General features: G+C 59.3%; 3 protein-coding genes across 5 annotated transcripts; all 3 read right to left on the bottom strand.

Moving 5' to 3' along the window:
• Nucleotides 1-563: 563 nt before the first annotated feature.
• On the bottom strand, nt 564-3,670 carry HYAL1 (hyaluronidase 1). Its single transcript, XM_016223123.2, has 4 exons — nt 3,138-3,670; nt 1,792-2,715; nt 1,345-1,434; nt 564-930 (listed from the first exon to the last, which is right to left on the bottom strand). Exons 1-4 carry the CDS (start codon nt 3,159-3,161, stop codon nt 613-615), a joined length of 1,356 nt encoding a protein of 451 aa, XP_016078609.2. The 5' UTR covers nt 3,162-3,670; the 3' UTR covers nt 564-612.
• Nucleotides 3,671-7,348: 3,678 nt separating this feature from the next.
• On the bottom strand, nt 7,349-10,924 carry HYAL2 (hyaluronidase 2). Of its 3 annotated transcripts, none has more exons than XM_087824557.1 (4): nt 10,855-10,924; nt 9,060-10,039; nt 8,517-8,606; nt 7,349-8,070 (listed from the first exon to the last, which is right to left on the bottom strand). In XM_087824557.1, the coding sequence occupies exons 2-4, from the start codon at nt 9,987-9,989 to the stop codon at nt 7,660-7,662; spliced, it is 1,431 nt and encodes a 476-aa protein (XP_087680683.1). In that variant the 5' UTR covers nt 9,990-10,039; nt 10,855-10,924; the 3' UTR covers nt 7,349-7,659. The 3 variants fall into 3 exon arrangements, with proteins under 3 accessions (XP_087680683.1, XP_087680684.1, XP_016078608.1); XM_087824558.1 differs by lacking the exon at nt 10,855-10,924 and adding an exon at nt 10,427-10,442; XM_016223122.2 differs by lacking the exon at nt 10,855-10,924 and having other exon boundaries at nt 9,060-10,291.
• A 3,306-nt stretch (nt 10,925-14,230) lies between these two features.
• Nucleotides 14,231-17,151, bottom strand: TUSC2 (tumor suppressor 2, mitochondrial calcium regulator). The gene is made up of 3 exons (XM_016223121.2): nt 16,953-17,151; nt 15,711-15,831; nt 14,231-15,541 (listed from the first exon to the last, which is right to left on the bottom strand). The coding sequence occupies exons 1-3, from the start codon at nt 17,096-17,098 to the stop codon at nt 15,476-15,478; spliced, it is 333 nt and encodes a 110-aa protein (XP_016078607.1). The 5' UTR covers nt 17,099-17,151; the 3' UTR covers nt 14,231-15,475.
• Between the last annotated feature and the right edge of the window lie 44 nt (nt 17,152-17,195).

Below are 17,195 nucleotides of genomic sequence, written 5' to 3'. Positions count from 1 at the left end.
CTGTGCCCTCTGGATCCCGGGGCCTGCACGCTTTAGGCGCTCAATAAACAGCTCTTGGAAGTAAGACTCGTGTCTGCTTTATTTGCAGGGCTGGCGCCTCGGAGCGGGCTCAGGTTGCATGCAGGGTTGGTGACCACCAACACAGGAGCCAAAGGGCCCTCCCTACCTCTACAGCCAGACAGCCTGGGTTCAGATCTCGGCTTCTCCACTTTGTGGCTGTGAAAATTTGGCAGAGTGCTCCCGCCCTGTGTGTTGCTCAGTCGCCTTAGGACCGAATGAGTCAGCCCACTTAAAATGCTTAGCACAGGACTTGGTGAAGATCAGGCGCTCAGAGAATGTCAGTTCTTGTGATTGCTGCAGTTTAAAGACTGGCCCAGTCGGTGTCTCTGGAGGTGATGTTTATGACCCTGCTGGGTGGGTGCCGGACACTCTAACTAGGGATGCAGCTATCCCGGTCTGTAAGTACGTGAGCATACACAGGCGTATGCTCATGACGGTGGCTGAGTGTACTCCTCGCTGTGACCGTGACTTGTGTAACTGTGCCTGTACTTGAGAAAGCCTGGGCAGACCCCGAGTGCATTAGGTGGCGCTCAATGTGTGCATCCGGGCCAATCACCATGTGCCCTGCTGCTCACACGATGCTCCCCTCCAGCCAGGGTAGCAGTGACATTTGAACTCCACCACCATCCGTTCCCAATCCTCAACTGAGAGGGCACCTCGTAGGGTCAGGGGCCCGCCACCAGGCGTGAGTTCAATGGAGAAACTGGTGGGGTTGAGGATGAGGAGGGCCTCTGGGTGGCTGGGGCGCCGGACACAGCGGCCATGGCCTGAGCACAGGGCTTGACTGCACAGACGGGCTCCACTGGTCACGTTCAGGATGAAGGGCCCCAGTGTGGTGTCCACATACTCCTTGATGGCCTGGCATGATTCCTGGGTAGGAGGGGGAATGTCAGGGACACCACGGCCATGCATGGGCCCACCTAGGGCATTGAGGCCCTGACTGGCTAGTCAGCCAGGACTGCAGGGGTAGAAAGGATGGTCCAAGTGCCCTGGCTGGTGTTGCACAGTGGTTGGAGCATCGTCCTGAGCACCAAAGGGTTGAGGGTTCGATTCCCAGTCAAGGGCACTTGCCTGGATTGCAGGTTCAATCCCTGCCCCATCAGGGCTTACGAGGGAAGCAACCAATCAATGTTTCCCCCTCCCTCCTCTCTCCCTCCCACTCTCTCTAAAATCAATGGAAAAATATCCTCGGGTGAGAATTAACAACAACAAAAGAGGATGGGCCAGGGTCTCCCCAACCAACCTCTGCCCCCACCCCCGCCCCCACCCTGGGCCTGAGCTCACCTTGGTTTTTGTGTTCTCCCAGCTCACCCAGAGCACCACTCCTGCTGCTCCCTGGGCTGCGCTCTCCCCCAGGCTGTGCTCCAGCTCATCCTGGGGAAAGGGACAGCATGGCTCTGTGGGTCCTCCCTCCCTCCCCACAGCAGATTGCTATTAACACCACTGGATGAGACAAATAACTCCTAATTCCCACCTGGGGCAACTCTGGCCCTGGCGGTCAGAGGCTAGCCTGTCCCCACTCTGGCCTTGCGTACCATGCAGGCGGGCCTGCATCCTTTTGATGGATGCTGAAAAGTCCGTGCCTAGCACAGACCTTGGCACACAAAAGGTGTTCAAAGAACGTGAGAATGAATGGATAGAAGTGCCACAAGGCTGTGTGGCATCAGTTGCTGGACCTAATGCTGGACAAGGGAGGCTATGAGGTGGGCAGGGTCACCAAAGGAGACTCACCTGGGGCAGAAAGCGGTTGGTCATGTCATAGAAGATCTGGACATAGGGCAGCACCGGCAGACTGGGATCCCCAGCACCCCCAGCCACACGGAATGCTTCAGCCACTCGGTGCCGCACATACATCTTTGCCTTCCCTGTGCCCTCCAGCGCTGCGGGAATGTAGATGCTGGGGTAGAGGGCACGGCTCTGGCTCCACAGCCACCCTAGCTGATCGTTCTGGGCACAGACACCCTGTGGGCACTCGCCCGTGTAGTTGGGGCTTAGGAAGTCATAGTTATAGCAGTCAGGGAAGCCATAGAAGCCCCAGAGGCCACGAGGTCGTAGCGCCTGCCCCAGCTTGAGGGTGCCTACCATCCAGGCCTGTGCAGCCTTCTGGAACTGGTCCTGGGCCACCATCTCCACCCAAGGAGCCGGCCAGTCAGGGTGCTGCCCCTGTACCAGTTCCCGTGAGCGCTGCCGATAAATGTCCTTGGCGTCCCAGTTGAAGGCCCAGCGTGGGCGCCAGGCCTCCCAATCAATGACTGCCAGCCCTGAGAAATCAGAGGCGGGCATGGCCGCCAGGATGTCGTGGTACGTGCGGGCCAGGTGAGCATCCAGGCTGGCATTCTGGGGCAGGCCGCCAAACACAGGCTCCCCAGCAGACGTGTAGTAGGGGTAGGTGCCCAGCTGGGAGCTGTAGAAAATGGTCATGTCAGGGCCGAGGAAGGTCTGTCCCGGGTTGGCCACCACATCGAAGACACTGACATCCACGTCCACACCGTGCTTCTCCAAGCACCACTGGGTGTTTGCATTCCAGATAGTGGTGAAGGGCTGGTTGGGTACCACGGAGCCTCTGGAGCCTTGGGCCATGCCGAGCATGGTCAGGAAGAGGGTGCAGATGGGAAGCAGTTGAGCTGCCATGGCACGGGGCAGCTCTAGGGAAACCTGGCCAGGGGAAGCAGAGCTGAGAGCAGGCCTTGAACTCTGACTCCTGCTCTGACTTCAGGTAAACACTGGCAGGGCTCAGGGAACTCAGAGGGCCAGGGAGAGGCATGGAGGAGAGCACTGCCCCTGGAGGGCACATCTGAGTTGCCTCTTGGGCCAGGCGTTTTTCTGTCTCCCACAGGCCCTGCCCTGGGCTCGCCCACCCCACTTTCCCAAGGGCCACAGAAGCCATGGCATCTGTTTTGAGAAGAGTGGCAGAGCCAGGCCCTGCCCAGACTGACCTGACTGATGGGGCGGGGCCTTTCCTGTCTCTTCCCCCAGGAATCCCGGCCAGCCATTGGAGGAGGGGATGCTCAGGGACCAAGGGCAGGTCAGCCCAACCCTCCTGTATCCCGCCAGTCTGCCCCTTAGTCCCTGCTGACCTCGGGGCTGAAGGGCCTCCTCATGCAAACTTCCTGACCCCAGGCTTAGGGCCTAGGCAGGGCTCAGCAAGATTCTTGTTCCTCAACTCTGGCCCCAGCTGCGCCAGACTCTTGGAGGAAGACGCTGCTGCTGGCAACTCTGAACTTTTGTAGGGGTCACCCCGCCCAGACCGAGGGCGGGCTGAGGGCTGGGCCAGGCAGCGGAGCCACCTCACCACCCTAGCAAAGTGCCCTTGGCAGGGGTGGGGCCTGGGCCGGAAGCGGCCCCCCCACCCAGGCAGCACTTGGGCTGGGCTGTGTGTCTTTACTTGGGCTGGGGTGGGGGTGGAGGCAGTGCAGGGGGGTTGTCTGGGTGGCAAGCCCAGCTGGGCAGGCTTGTTCATGGTCCTGGAATTTGGGTATCTTGGGACTGATACCCAGGGAGTATGCGTGCCCCACATGGCTGCATGACATTTGGGGGCTCTGGACACTTTTGCCTTTGTGAGCAGGCCCCTTCCTTAAAAAAAAATTTTATTTATTGATTTGAGAGAGAGAAAAGGAGAAACTGTGCTTTGCTGTTCCACTTATTTATGCATTCATTGGTTGATTCTTGTATGCGCCCTGACCAGGGACTGAATAAAAAATTTAAAATATATTTTGCATCTATGTTGGTATAAAGACAAATAATATCCAGACTGAATCCATTATATACTCATTTATATGTTTTTTCTTCTATTAAAAAAATTAAAACATCTGTGGGCCTCTAAAGCACCGTGGTCCTAGGCCCTCTGCCCAGTGGATGTCCCCCTGCTTTAGGGACCTGTGTCTAAAAGGCACTGTGCTCATGAAATCGGGGCTGTGCTGTCACTCTGTCCGCCTGCTGGGTCAGTGGCTACGTCCGTGAAGCCCCAGTTAGTGACCATCTGGGCCTCCGCACAAACTCCAGGGGAGTGTGAGTGTGGGACCCCGCTGTCTTGTGACTGTGAGACCACGTCAGTGTGAGCACAGGTCTGAGCAGTGACCACATGCTGGTTCATTCCTTTGTGATTTCACTTGTTTGCTGACTCAGATGCTAGTGATTGATGCCTGCTGGGGGCCCAGGCCCAGGCTTGCCTGCCAGGGTGGGGTGAAGGAACCATCAGGTCCCTGGCTTGGGTTAAAGTGCTGCCTGGGCCCAGCCGGCATGGCTCAGTGGTTGAGCATTGACCTATGATCCAGATCACAGTTCGATTCCCGGTAAGGCACATGCCCAGGTTGTGGGCTTGATCCCCACTGTGGGGCATGCAGGAAGCAGCTGATTAACGACTCTCCCTCATCACTGATGTTTCTCTCTCTCTCTCTTAGTCTCTCTCTGAAATCAATAAAAATATATTAAAAAAAAAAAGTGCTGCCTGGGTCTGCAGCCTAGTCTGAGCCTGAGCCAGTGGCATGGTGGTCACCAGAGCAGTGGCGCAGCTGGCTGCCATCTGGGCTTGGTCCTCCAGCTGGCTAGGATGGAAAATCTAGCAGGGCTGAAGGAGAGGGTCAAGGGGGCTGGGGGCTGTGGGCACATCAGCCGCAAGCCGAGCACAGGATCTAGCCACAGAGGTGGCGGCCCCTGAGCCTGTCCAGAAAGCAAGGTCCCAGAGTGATGACCATCAGGCCCAGGGCAGCCCTGGACACCCCCCCCCCCCCAAGGCCCCTTGCTACGTCCTGGTGCCCCCAGAGACCTAGTGCTGTGATTGGCACAATCCAGCCAACCAGCAGGCCAGCATTCTCTAGCTGGCCTCAGTCCAAGGGAGAAGTCCTAATGGTGGAACAGCAGGAAGCAGCTGGGGCACCTGACACCCTCCCAGACCCCAGGGCCTCACCCACAAGCTAGCTTCTGCGGGGTTGGTCTGGTTGGATTGGTCCAAGTGGTCTGTGTCTGGGGTCTGAGCAATAGAGTGAAGAAATAAAATGGAGTCACTCTAGTCAGGCTGTTAAAATACTACAACCAAGGAGGCTGAGGCATGAGGAAAGATTCTGTTCTGTTCTAACTGGCCTGGGAACTTAGCTTTGACCTTTCCCAGTCCTGCATCAATGCCTGCACATACCTCAGGCCTCCAGACAACCCTCTGATTGCCCCCTGAAGGACTCACACATCTAGAACACCAGACATGACCTGACCCCTTGGTGTCCATTGTCCAGGCCACACATCTGATTGAGAACTATCTCAGACCAACCCAGAGGCTAAGAATACAGAACTGATTCTTCTCAAGAATGTACTTTTTAAGCTCTGTTGACAGGTCTGTCCAGCTTTTCCGTCCAGTCCTGCCTGCCCTCTGGTTGGGCGTACTCAGGCCCCAAGTCACCGTACTCCCCATCCCCCCCTCCCAGCCACCTAAAGGACAGCTCTCGGGGTCTCCAGAGTTGCACTTTCTCCAAGGCTGTCTTCCAGGTCCCCCTGGGGAGGTGATGTGAGATGCTCACAGATTCGTATGGAGGGGTCAGAGCTGTGTAGGGGAGGTCACACACGTGGGGGATCAAAGCTTTGCACACAGAGGGTTATGTGTATGTAGATGTCATAGCTAGGCGGGAAAGGTCCCAGCCAGGTGTGCCTCGATCACCTGCATGTTGGGAGGTTACAGATGTGAGTGGGAGAGCTCACAGGTGTGTGTGTGGGTCACAGCTGCCCTCCCTCCGCTGGCTCCATCATCTCATGGTCTATTGACCAACACCTGAATCTTCTCTCTAGCAGGCCCCTCCCCACCACAGCCAGGAGCACTGGGGACCCTTCCACCTCGGTCTCCTCCTCCACCAGGTGACATTGCCTTAGTGCTACCACCAGCCTTCTCTCCATTCTCTGCCATCGCCAGCCAGAGGGACCAGGGATGGCTTTACAGCCTGAGCGGACACTGCTTCCGCAGGACTTGCTTTGGCAGGCTCTGCTCCCCCAACCATGCCACCCCTCACCCCATGCTTCTCTGGGGAGCACTGTCCACCATCCAGCACCTGACTCGGTCTTCACATCCAGTGTGCACCTCCCTCTACACTGTTAGCCCCACAGGGAGAGTGTAGGGAGGGGTCTTTGTGGCGTGGCTCACAGATACATCCCTAGCAGCCAGCCCAGCACCGCAGGTGTGTGCGCTGCTTGTTGAACAGCTGAGACAGCCACCACCCTGGCAGTCAGGGTTGCTTGCCCCTCCTGCCCCTGCCTGATACAGGCGGCCACACCCCCCCTCATGCTGGTATCCCAGCTGAGTTCAGCTTCCTCCAGCCTTTCCCTGCTTTGTTCCTAGCATCAAGCTTCCCCCCCACCTCTCGAAACTCACAATAGAAATTCCTCCAGAACACCTCCCCTGGTCTGTCCTCACCATTGGTTTGTTTCTAGAACCTGTCTCCCCAGAGCAAGTGTGTCCTCAGGGTTGGGCTGAGTCATCTCTGACTAGGACAGGGGCACCCAGGTGTGGGTGGGATGGCAGAGAACCACCCAGGTAACTCCCTTCAGGAGCAGGGCAGTGAAGCTGGGTGGAGCTGGTCTGACTGTTCCTTTGGCTCCTTCTCTCTTCTGGGACAGCTAGAGACCAGCATATTCTCCCATGAGCAGAACAGGGCTGACCTTTGAGGATGTCTCTGCTCCCAGACTCTGGGTACCTCTCCCTCGCCCCTCATGCATCTGCAGTGGGAGAGGGACTGGACTTCAGATTTCAGACCCCAATCCCTTGCTTGCCTCCTGCGGCCATGCCCAGTGGAAGACTGTGACCCAGAGGGGGAGAGGTGTGTGTGGCTGGAGTCCATTGCCCTTGGGAGCTGGGAGTGGAGGAGACGCCCTGGCCTGTGGGAACAGCAGGGAGAGGTGGTCTGGTTACTTGCCCAGCCAGGGAAGATCAAACATCCACTTCCCCCTTTCTCCCTGGGTGGGCAAGGCGAGGCAGCTGGCACTGGCCCAGCTGGGGATACCGGAGCCGGCAGGAGAAGCACAGTGAGTCCCGTCTCTCACAGAAGGTTGGGCTCCGCTGCATTCCAATCAATATGGAGAAAGCAAGGCCCTTGGCACTGGGGTAGCATGTGAGTCCTCCACTCCCAGTGGCCCCGCCCCGACAGGACAGCTGCAGAGCGGGCAGCTCCAGGCCCCGGGGTCCCAGTGAGCCATTACAGACAAGAAGTCCCTAGCAGAGAGTTTCATAGGGAAAGAGCTGGGTCAAACCGCATGGAAGACTCCGGAATCACTCTCATGTGCCCAGGCCCAGGTATACAGTCCAAGCACAAAAGCAGTTGTTTTATATTTAATTTACAAAAGAGACCCCAAAATAATAATAATAAACTATCCAGGGGCAGGGAGTAGGGTCAGGTCCTCCCCGGCCATGCCCCTCTTCTTCTCTGGCAGGGAGAGAAAGGCTCTCCCAGGGGACTGCCCTTCCCCCTTAGAACAGGGGGGTGAGAGCTGCTATGGATGCCCTACTGGGCATCCCAGGGGCTCTTTTCCCTCTGGACTCATTCGTCCACCCCTTGCAGGCTCCTACATGCCTGGCAGAGCTCTTGTGGCAGAGGCCAGCTTGCCTGGAAGCCAGGTGAAAGATCCCTACAAAGTCCAGGTGAGGGCTAGGGCTGCCACAGCCAGCAGGCCAGTGAGATGGGACCCAGCCCAGGCCTCACTGGCACCCCTAGCTGACCGCTGACGGTCCCATTGGCACTGTTCGCCACCCCAGCCTAAGTAGCATTGGCACTGAAAGTGCTTCTTCAGATAGTCGAGGTCGGCCCAGCTGAGCTCCCCCTCTGGTCGCAGCGGGGGCTCACCAGGTTTGTGGTTAGGCACTAGGCGGAAGCTGCTGGCACTGAGGTGCAGAAAGGTATTGGTGCTGGGGTCTCGGCGCACGCAGCGCCCGTGGCCATGGCACTGGGCCCGGCTGCAATACTGGGCAGCCGAGGACACGTTGACTACGTAGGGGATCAGCAGCTGCATCAGGTAATCCTTGAGGTACTGGCAGGTCTCCTAGGGGCAGAGGCCAGGAATCAGGGTCAGCTGCCCCAGCCCAGGACCAGATGGAAACTGTCCACAACGCAGTGACCATACCTTCTTTAACCAGTTCACATGTGTATATATGCACAACTGTGCCTAAGCACTCGCTGTCCCTGCTCCTACTGAGAAGGGGGTAGGGGCAGAGACTGGATCCCTACAGGACAGGCAGACAAGGGCTGAACTGGACAGCTGTTCAGAACAGCATGTCCCCTTTCCTGGGAGCAGGGGAGGGGGCCTAGTCTTCTCTGTTGGGAACAGGGATATGTCTTGGGTGAGAGCCAGACAAGGGAGCCAGACTAGGTTTGCCCACCTTGAAATTCGTAGCCAAAAGCCCTAACATTCACCCTATTTCTGTAGACGCTGCAGACCCAGTAGGCCGGGGGGGGGGGGGGGGGGGGGGGGCTGTGTGTCTCACTTACCATGCTGGCGGTGAACCCTGCGTCGCCCCAGAGGATGACACCGGCCGCGCCGAGAGCGGCACTCTCGCCAATGGTGGAGATGAGATCCATCTGTGTGGGAAGAGGCTGGTCACTGGGGGAGGACAGACAGGGTGGGCAGGCCCCAGCCTGTTCTGACTGGGTGACCCTCCCCCAGCCCAGTCCTCCCCTCTCACTCCCAGGTAGAGGCTTCATTCACTCTCTCTTAAGTGTTTAAGCCATTTCCACCCCCTCCATTTCTAGAATGTATCTATCAAGGCAGACTCCAAAGTCAGAACACCTATGCCCAAGTCCCTGCTCTGTCCTGGATTTGCTGGCAAGCTCTGGGGACATTTCTCCGCATCTCTGGGCCTTAATTTTCTCATCCACGGAATGGAGATGACGATGCTACCCTTTCACAAGGTTAAAGAGAGACTGAGGCGAAGGGATGTAGAGTAGCGAGTACAGTAGGGGGCAAGAGGCCCTCCAGTAACTCCGACCACAGCGGTTCCCGAGGAAGAAGGCAGGACCCCAGGAGGCACATACCTGGCTAAGGCCTGTGAGCCTGCGGCTGTAGGTGGGCCGTGTGAAGACGTAGACTGGGAGTGCGTGGTTGTCATGGTGGGTGCGAGCGACACGGAGGGCCTCTTGAACACGGAAGGTGACAAAGTTGCGGCCATGGGCGGTGGAAGCGAGGGTCTCGTCCAGGTAGACAGAGGGGAAGAGGGCCGTGCTCTCAGCCCACAGCCAAGACAACTGGTCGTTTCGGGAGACCTCCACATCGGGGCAGTGGCCCGTGTAGGTCTCCCAGTTCTGCACGTAGTCGTGGTTGTAACAGTCGGGGAAGAGGTAGAAGCCCCAGAGGTGCTGAGGCCGAAATCTCTTGACAGAGCGCAGCGTCTTCAGCATGAACTCCCGAGCACCGAACTCAAACTCGTACTGCGCCTGCTTGTTGACGCGGTCTGAGGGCCAGTCAGGGTGGCGGCTGGCCACCAGCTGGCGTGATAACTGGCGGTACACGTCCTTGTCCTGCCAGTTGCGCACCCACACAGGCCGCCAGTCCTCCCAGTCGATGACCGCCAGCCCTGCAGGCTCCTGTCTGCGAATGTAGTGCTCCACGTGTTCCCGAAGCATGTCCAGGTGTGCCCTGAGGACGCTGTCGTTCTGTGGCACGCCACCATGCACAGGCTTCCCTGCGGAATCCACGCGTGGGTACAGACCTAGCCGCTCCCGGTAGAAAATGGTGATGTTCTGGTTCACGAAACCCTCGTTAGGTGAGGCCTGCACATCGAAGGCTTTCTCCTCTAGGTCCAGTGGCACCTTGAGGCGTGGGCCACAGTCTTGTGTGGGCACATCCCACGCTACCACAAAGGGCCGGCCTGTGAAGATGGGTGGCGCCGTGGGCTTGAGCTCCTTGGCCCACGCCACCGCCAACACCAGGGCCAGTATGACGGCGGGGCTCAGGCTGGGCCACATGCTGGGGGCTGCAGGAAGACGGTGTCACCTGCCTGGCACCAGCTCAGGGACTGAGGAGAGTGGGAGAGAGCAAGTCAGCCTAGAGAATCCTGGAGGTGCCAACCCCAAACCCATCCACACTGCCAAAGCCCACGCTTGAGGGGCACTGTGCCTAGGGCTGTTCAGACCCTGCTCCATGGCGGTAACAGGTCTGAGAGACCGCAGGCCACGCAGGCGCAGGCAAGACACCCTAGGAACTCAGTCCCAGGAGCACAGCAAGCAAAGGTCTCCTTCCCGGAGCAGGTGGCCTGTGGCTGGGAAAGGACCTCAGTTAGGTTTGTGACCTTCCTGAGAACTAGAGGAGCTGAGCTATGGACTCGCTGCCTTAGACGCCCGCCCGCCCGCCCGCCACCCAGCGCGTCGTTTCGAGGAGCCCGGACCCCGAGCCCCCTGGGTACCCGGCGGAGGGCTCTTGGTCCCGAGAAGCGACAGCATCTGCGTCGGGCAGGGCGCAGCGGCCAGCGAGCGGGCACGGCCGCGGGCTGGACCTGTGCGACGCGGCCCGGTGCCGGAGCGAGGCTGTCAGGGCAGACACTCCCCCAGACCCGCGCAGGCCCGCGGGGACAAAGGGGCCGCGGACCTCCCCCGGCGGCGCCGGCCACCGGCCCTTCCGCGCACGGCCCCGGGAATGCGCGCGCCCGCCGCTGGGCGGGTCGGGGGGAGCGCACTCCGCCTGGCCTTTGTGCGGGACCCCGCCCCCGCCCCGCACGTGGGGCCCGAGCCCGAGCCCGGCGCGGTGGGGGTGGGGTCCCTGGGCCGCCTCCCTGGGGGTTCGGAGCCCAGCTTGTAGGGAGAGGGCCCCCAGATCTGCACCGCTCCACCTCACCTTGCGCGGGGTGCCGCCGGGACCCGCGCCGTAGCCACCGCCATCCTCGGCCCGGCCCAGCCAACTCCGGCCGCTCGCCCAGGCCCGGCCCGGCCCGGCTCTGCGCTCCTGCTGGCTCCGCCCCCCGGCCCGAGGGCCCTTTAAGAATCCTGCGCGGAGGCGGGCCCGGGGCGGGACTCGCGGCCGGGGCAGGGAGGTGTGCCCCATTTTCGCGCCGCCACGGCGGTATTTTGGGCTCCAGGGTCCCCGGATCCTCCGCGGAGAAGCGCAGCCACCCATATGGGACCGTGGGGCCCCTCCGAACGGGTATTTCTTCCGGAGTCTCAGCGGCAAACGCCAGTCAGCCCGAGATTCCCCCCCGCAGCCTGCAGCCGGTGGTACGGTCCTCTCCGCGGCGCGGCGCGGCCAGCCCCTTAAAGGGACCGCCTGGAGGACGCGGACGGGACTGAGTGGGTGGTTCCCCGTTCAGCCGTGAGGAGGTGCTGTGGACCCCAAGGCCTTGGCCGGGAGTAGCTGCGAATCTGGCTCTGCACTCCTGAGTGTAGCCCTAGCCCTGGGGTCCCTTTGTGTGACCAGAGCCGATCTCCAAACTCCCAGGACAGTAAACCCCTACGGCTCAGGGCTCTCCTCCCCGGTCCAGGGTCTGAAGGGGAGCCCCGCCCCCTGCCTGACCCGAGAAGGGGGCCGAGTGCCCGCCTCTTCGCCCTTTCTGGGCTGGGCCGAGGCAGTGGTTGTCTTGGCAACACGAGCTGTGGGTCTCGGCTCGGCCCGCCGGCGGGGGGGTAGGGCATCCCCCTTCCTGCGACCTGCACCACCGGGAGGCCAATCCGTGGGCTCCCGTCCCCTTCTGCCTTGTCTCGGGGGGTGGGGGGCTGTGGGAGGCCCCAGTGCTTCCTTTCAACCCTGAGGCTGCCACCCTTGCAGAAGTTCCCGGTGGGACGGCGGAGAGCGCTGGGTCGGCCAGAGGGGCTCCCCCAGGTCTCCACCCGGTGTCCTGAGCCCCTTTTCCCCGCCAGCCCCTCCCGCTGGGTAGCGGGCTTGCAGCTGGACCGCGGCGAGACCTCCTCGCCTCTTCCTACACCCGCTCCCCGCGCGGTGCTCAGCTACCCGAAGGGCCGGGGTCTCCGCCACCAGCCCCCGCCCCGCTCGCAAGCAGGGGGGAGGAAGGGCGCGCGGCTGTGGGCGCACCTGTGCGGGTGCAGACCAGCCGTCCGCGGTGGGCTCACCTGTGTGGGATCTGTCGGAGCCTCGGGAGGTTAGTGGCCTCCCTCCTTCTCCAGGTGCGCCTCCGCAGCCCAGCTACTCACGCCCGCTGCTGCCCGGTGGGCAGCCCGCCGGCGACTTGATAAACCCCATGCCTCCCATCCTACCCGCTCCCGCCTCCCACCCAGCCCTCTCTCCGCACTTCCTGCTGCCCCTTGGAGAGGAAAGGGCCAGGAATGGCGCGGGGGAGGGGACCGTTTTGACCCTGTTTCCCTACAGGCTGGCTGTCCTCCCCACCCTTCCCCCCTAGGTCCTGGCCAGGGCGAACTGCGCCAGGTGACAGGAAGGCTGTGGGATCCCACTCAGGTGCCAGCCTCCCCCCTGCCCACAGCTTCCTTAACACTGAGAGCTCTTCTCCCCAACTCTCCCTTGGGGTGGAGACCCATCCTAAAATCCATAGCGTCGTGTAAGGGCCCCAGTGGTGGGGGTTTGGGGAGTCAGACTGCTTGCGCAATGGTTGGCTAATGGTTCCCCTAAGCAGGTGATGAAGGGAAGAGGGGTGTCTGGGGGAGGGGTTGAGAGAAATTCCAGGAACTGAGTCAATTCTTTTCCACTGAGAGCGGAAGTGTCCCAAGTGTGACAAACAGACAATATGTTGATGTATGTGACTGTGGGGGGTGTGGATGGGGCAGGGGCTGGGAAGGTTTTCTGCAGGATGCTCTCCTGCTGAGGGACATTCCTGGGTGGATTTCACTGAAACTCTGCAGAGTAGGGGGCTCCTTACAAGTGGGAAGTAGGTGCCCATAATGCGGCTGGCAGTAGGGAGACTGTAGCAGGGTCCCAGTGAAGTGTGGACAAATTTGCACACCCTGAAATCATTGAACCTACCCCCTCCCCCAGCTTTTACCCTACTCACCCACTTCCCTGATGCCAAGGGCCTCTTTCCTAACAGAGGCTGTGTAAAATTAGGGGCCTGGGGGAGTTGGCACATACCCTGGAGTCTGCCCCTGAGGACCAAGGAGTCCAAGACATGGCATGGGAGGGTCTCCTGTACCACTGTGCTGGCTCAAGGGACACGGGCTTTGAAAGCTTCAAAGGTGGGGCCCCTGGGGAAACAAAGACCAGGCCAGACTGTCCCAGGGCAGGGACACTTCCTCAGGCAGCCAGCAGGAAGGAAGTGAGCGCGGCCCAGTGGGAGGGAGTGGGGAAGCAGTGACCTGACCCCCATTGTTTCTAGCTTTGGGGTCAGCTGGGGCAGGCCCAGCACAAGGAGTTCTCCCACACTGGGACAGTGGTGATGGGAGATGGGATGCTATCTGGCAAGAAAGAACCCTGTCCCTGGGGCAGTCAGTAGGCAGGACAGCAGAGGATGACAGGACTTTATGTCTGATATCTTATTGGGAAAGTGCCCAAAGAACTAAGTCCATGTTGCACAGGGCAGTCCTGTCCCAGACTTTACAAGTTTAACCCTCCAAAAGACTAGTGGGCCAACTCCCCAGACCCAGAAGCCTGTGTGCTTGAAGTCTCTCCTCCCTAACTGGGAGTTGGGCTGATGGCCAAGGGCTGGGCAGAGCAATAAACCAGCCTCATAGCAGGGTGGCAGGGAACACAGGAAGTACTGGGTGGCTGAGCTTTGTCTGCTGGAACAGGGGCTCCAAGCCCATTCTCCTGGTGGTATCCACAGGCAGCCCTGGGAGGAGGCAGGTGAATATGGGATACAGAGCCTGGAAGTAGACCAAGGGCGTGGTGCCACCCATGTGGTTGCTGTCCACCTAAGGCTGGGCCTTGGAAGTCAATAGGGTTCAGGTTGTGGCCTCATGTAGGGTCAGCTGGCACTGCTGGGGGCAGGACAGCTGCTCCAGACCTATCTGAATCACACTCTCACCTCAGGTTAAGCAGGTGAGGCCAATCCCTAATGAAGCATCCCAAAGGCTTTCAATATCAGGGGTACCCACCTATTGAAAACAATATAGACGAGTGATCCTCCATCCTGAGGGGCCCTGTGGTGAGGTCTGTGTGAGTACAATGCCACCTGCTGGTCATGACTGGGATGGCTGCAGACTGTGCTCAGACTTGTCTTTGGCCTTGCTAGAGATTTGGGGGGGGGGGGGGGAGGCAGAATCCTGGGCCCAGGCCTAACTACCGAGCCTAGGTGGTGGTCTAGATGCTGGGTGTCACAGGCCCAAGGATGCCACTCTTGTATGCAGGGTCTACAAATAAATTTTATTGAAACTGAACAAATAACACAACAGCCTTCTTAGATTGGGGGCCACCCTCCCCACCATTTCCCATACTCTTGAAGTACAGAGCTTGCACAGAAAGGAATTTAAAAAAAAAAGTCATTTCTATGTAGAAATCAGACTCTGCCCCAACATCATCATGGACTAGACTATTTACAAACTTTCACATTTTAAGTATTCCTTTTATGGTTGTTCTCTCTGTCCCTACCCAGGGGCTCCAGTACTTTCCCCTGACTCATCCTGAAGGGATGGGCAAACTGTAGGGGAAGGGCTGGTGGGCTCAGAGCTACTGGCACCAGCCCTGGGGTGCTGTCCCTCACCACAAGGTGGTAAACGGTGTCCTCCCAATGGGAGCGGGGGGGGGGGGGGACCTGGTGCAAAAAGCAAGGGAGATTAGATGGAATAGGTGGGTAGGGGCAACTTCTCATAGGCACAGGCATCCATAGCCCTTCCTGATCCCATCCTATGCCTTCTCAATTCAGGGAGGGGGGCAGAGGATGACTCAAGGGACAACTAGTTGCAGTGGGGAGGGATCAACCCAGTCCTAGGTAGAGAGAGAAACCTCCCACACCAGTCCCTACTCCTATTAACAGCCAGCAAACTGTCCATCCATCTGGGGGTGGGAACACATGGGCAGGTAGGTAGGAAGAATCAGGCTTGCGTTGCCCCCAGCCTCTGTCCAACAGAGGAGGAATCGAGGTAGCAAACGGCTGAAATGTTCCAACGAATGGGTAGAGGAAGTGAGGGAAAGGAAGTTCCCACTTGTGTACAGCTCCCACAGCCAGGGGCTGGAAGAAAGACCTTATTTGTAAAGTGCTGTAGCCCCTAGTAGGGTTGGGCCCTAGGCAAGCTTGGAAGAAAGCAGGCCAGGTAAGGGCACAGGAATAATACATTCCCAATCAGCATATGCCCTGCCATGCTCTTTATAGGGATTGCCAGGGAAGGTGGGCTGGTAACTCTGCTATTAGCCCTCACCAGCCACCAGCCACCTCTTAACCAAAGACAAACCAGCACCCAACCAACATTGCAGGACTGCCTGGCTCACAGCTGAAGGTTCCAGGCCAATGGAGTTTATTCAGGATTGTGGCTTCAGCCTAGGTTCCTCAGTGGAAGCCACACCTTGAGCCTGAGGGTTTCTTGCTGAGGCAGGAGATGCTTAGGACTGCAGCCCCCCAGGCTCACACCTCATAGAGGATCACAGGGAAATCCACGTGGATGCGGGGGGTATCCAGCTTCACGATGCCCTGCCATGGAAATGGGGGCTGGTGAGGGTCATCTCAGTGCCCCTACTCCAGGAAGCCTTCATGTTCCTCCCAACTCCTCCCACAAGAGCCCCCAGCATGACAGCAGACCCCATCTGGGTCTCCTCAACACACTCAACATAGGCTCCATGACCACTGCCCAGCCCCTCACCTGAGGAATCAGGTTCTTATGCACCCGCCTCAGCTTGGCCCGCTTCTGCCCGTTCTTGGTGACGATTGTCTCCTCATAGAATTCGTGAGCCAGATCTCCATCCTCGTCATAGAACATGGAGCTGTGTAGAAGGAGAGGGGAACAGGCTGGACTGGAACCTCACACCTGATCATGGCACATGCTACAGACCACTGGGAAGTGTGCGCACCTCCAAAAGGGGAGGTACAACCTTGGTGGAAGGAAGGGGAGATAATATGCCTTGCTTAGGGCCTGGGGTCTACTAGAAGGAAGTGAGGAGTGGGGTGGTGGCCAGTGCTACTGTCACACCCCAAAAAGAGAGGCTATACCAGGGCACACTGTCCAGGCAGCCAAGGCCAATTCTCATCACTGGTTTGTTCAGCAAGAATAGCCATTCCAGCATCAGGTCCTTGACTCCACCCAGGACTTCTAGAGTGGGCAGGATGGTGGCTGAGCATGTTGGTATCCAGAAGACACTGCTGGCCCAGGGCCAAAGCCTGAGACAGCAGATGCCTGAGCTAGGAGGGAGCCTAAAAGGAAAAAGGCTGCATTCTTCCCACCCACCCCAGGTGGCTGGTGCAGCCAAACTGCTACTGTTGGGTCTCCCTAGTATCTACAGCCAAACCTCTAGCATCACTTGAGTGTCAGTCCCCAGGGGACCACCAGGGCCGGGTCAATCTATTGCTCCTGTCTGGACCCCTGGGGAGAGGGAGGAGGTCAGTGCTCCAGATCTGAACATATCTGAGTGCGGGTCGTTTTTCCTAAGCCCCATCCCCAACACTAGGGCCCAGTTCTGCTTTCCCGACCCCATACTCTCAGAGGTCCAACCTCACCATTGTGGGAAACGGCAACAGCCAAAACAAAGGGTTATTCTCCCCTCGGAAGAATCGGGGGGAGGGGAGGAGGCTAGGCGCCTTCAACTTGCAGGCTGGGCTTGAAGAAATAAAAGACGTCCTTAAGTGTTGGAGGCCCTATCTTAGCTCCACCGTGCATAAAACTGCCTGCGCAGGGACAAGCTACAGGCCCCTTTTTCTCCTAGAGAGATCTCAAGAGCAGCCTGGCAGGAACCGGCTGCCCCAGCTTTCCACATCCCCTGCTCCAAAAGGGGCCTCAATATGGGAATCGCCCTAGCTCGGGCGCAGGGGAAACGGCGGCGGGAGCTCTGTGACGCACGGCACCTGGCAGCCCGCCTGTCCTCCCTGGGGCGGAACCCCACGCCCTTACCCTCGGCGCGTGAATACGAAGGGGGGCACGACTCGGCCTCGCGGACGCACCAAAGCTTGCTCAGCGGCCGCAGCCTCCGGGCCGCCGCCCCCCGCCGCCGAGGCGAAGGGCCACAGGCCCCGAGCTTTGGAGCCGCTGGCGCCCATGTCAGGGCCGCCGGCGCATGGCGGACCCCGCAGCCGCTTTGCTTTTTCACCCGGCCGTCGGCACCACCATGCCCTGCCTCGGCTTCCGCTCGCAGGT

This window comes from Miniopterus natalensis, chromosome 15 (genome assembly GCF_054644295.1).
Source record: "Miniopterus natalensis isolate mMinNat1 chromosome 15, mMinNat1.hap1, whole genome shotgun sequence".
In the NCBI taxonomy this organism is placed as follows: domain Eukaryota; kingdom Metazoa; phylum Chordata; class Mammalia; order Chiroptera; family Miniopteridae; genus Miniopterus; species Miniopterus natalensis.
Note: the sequence above shows the minus strand (reverse complement) of the source record. Positions and strands in the feature narration are given on the sequence as shown.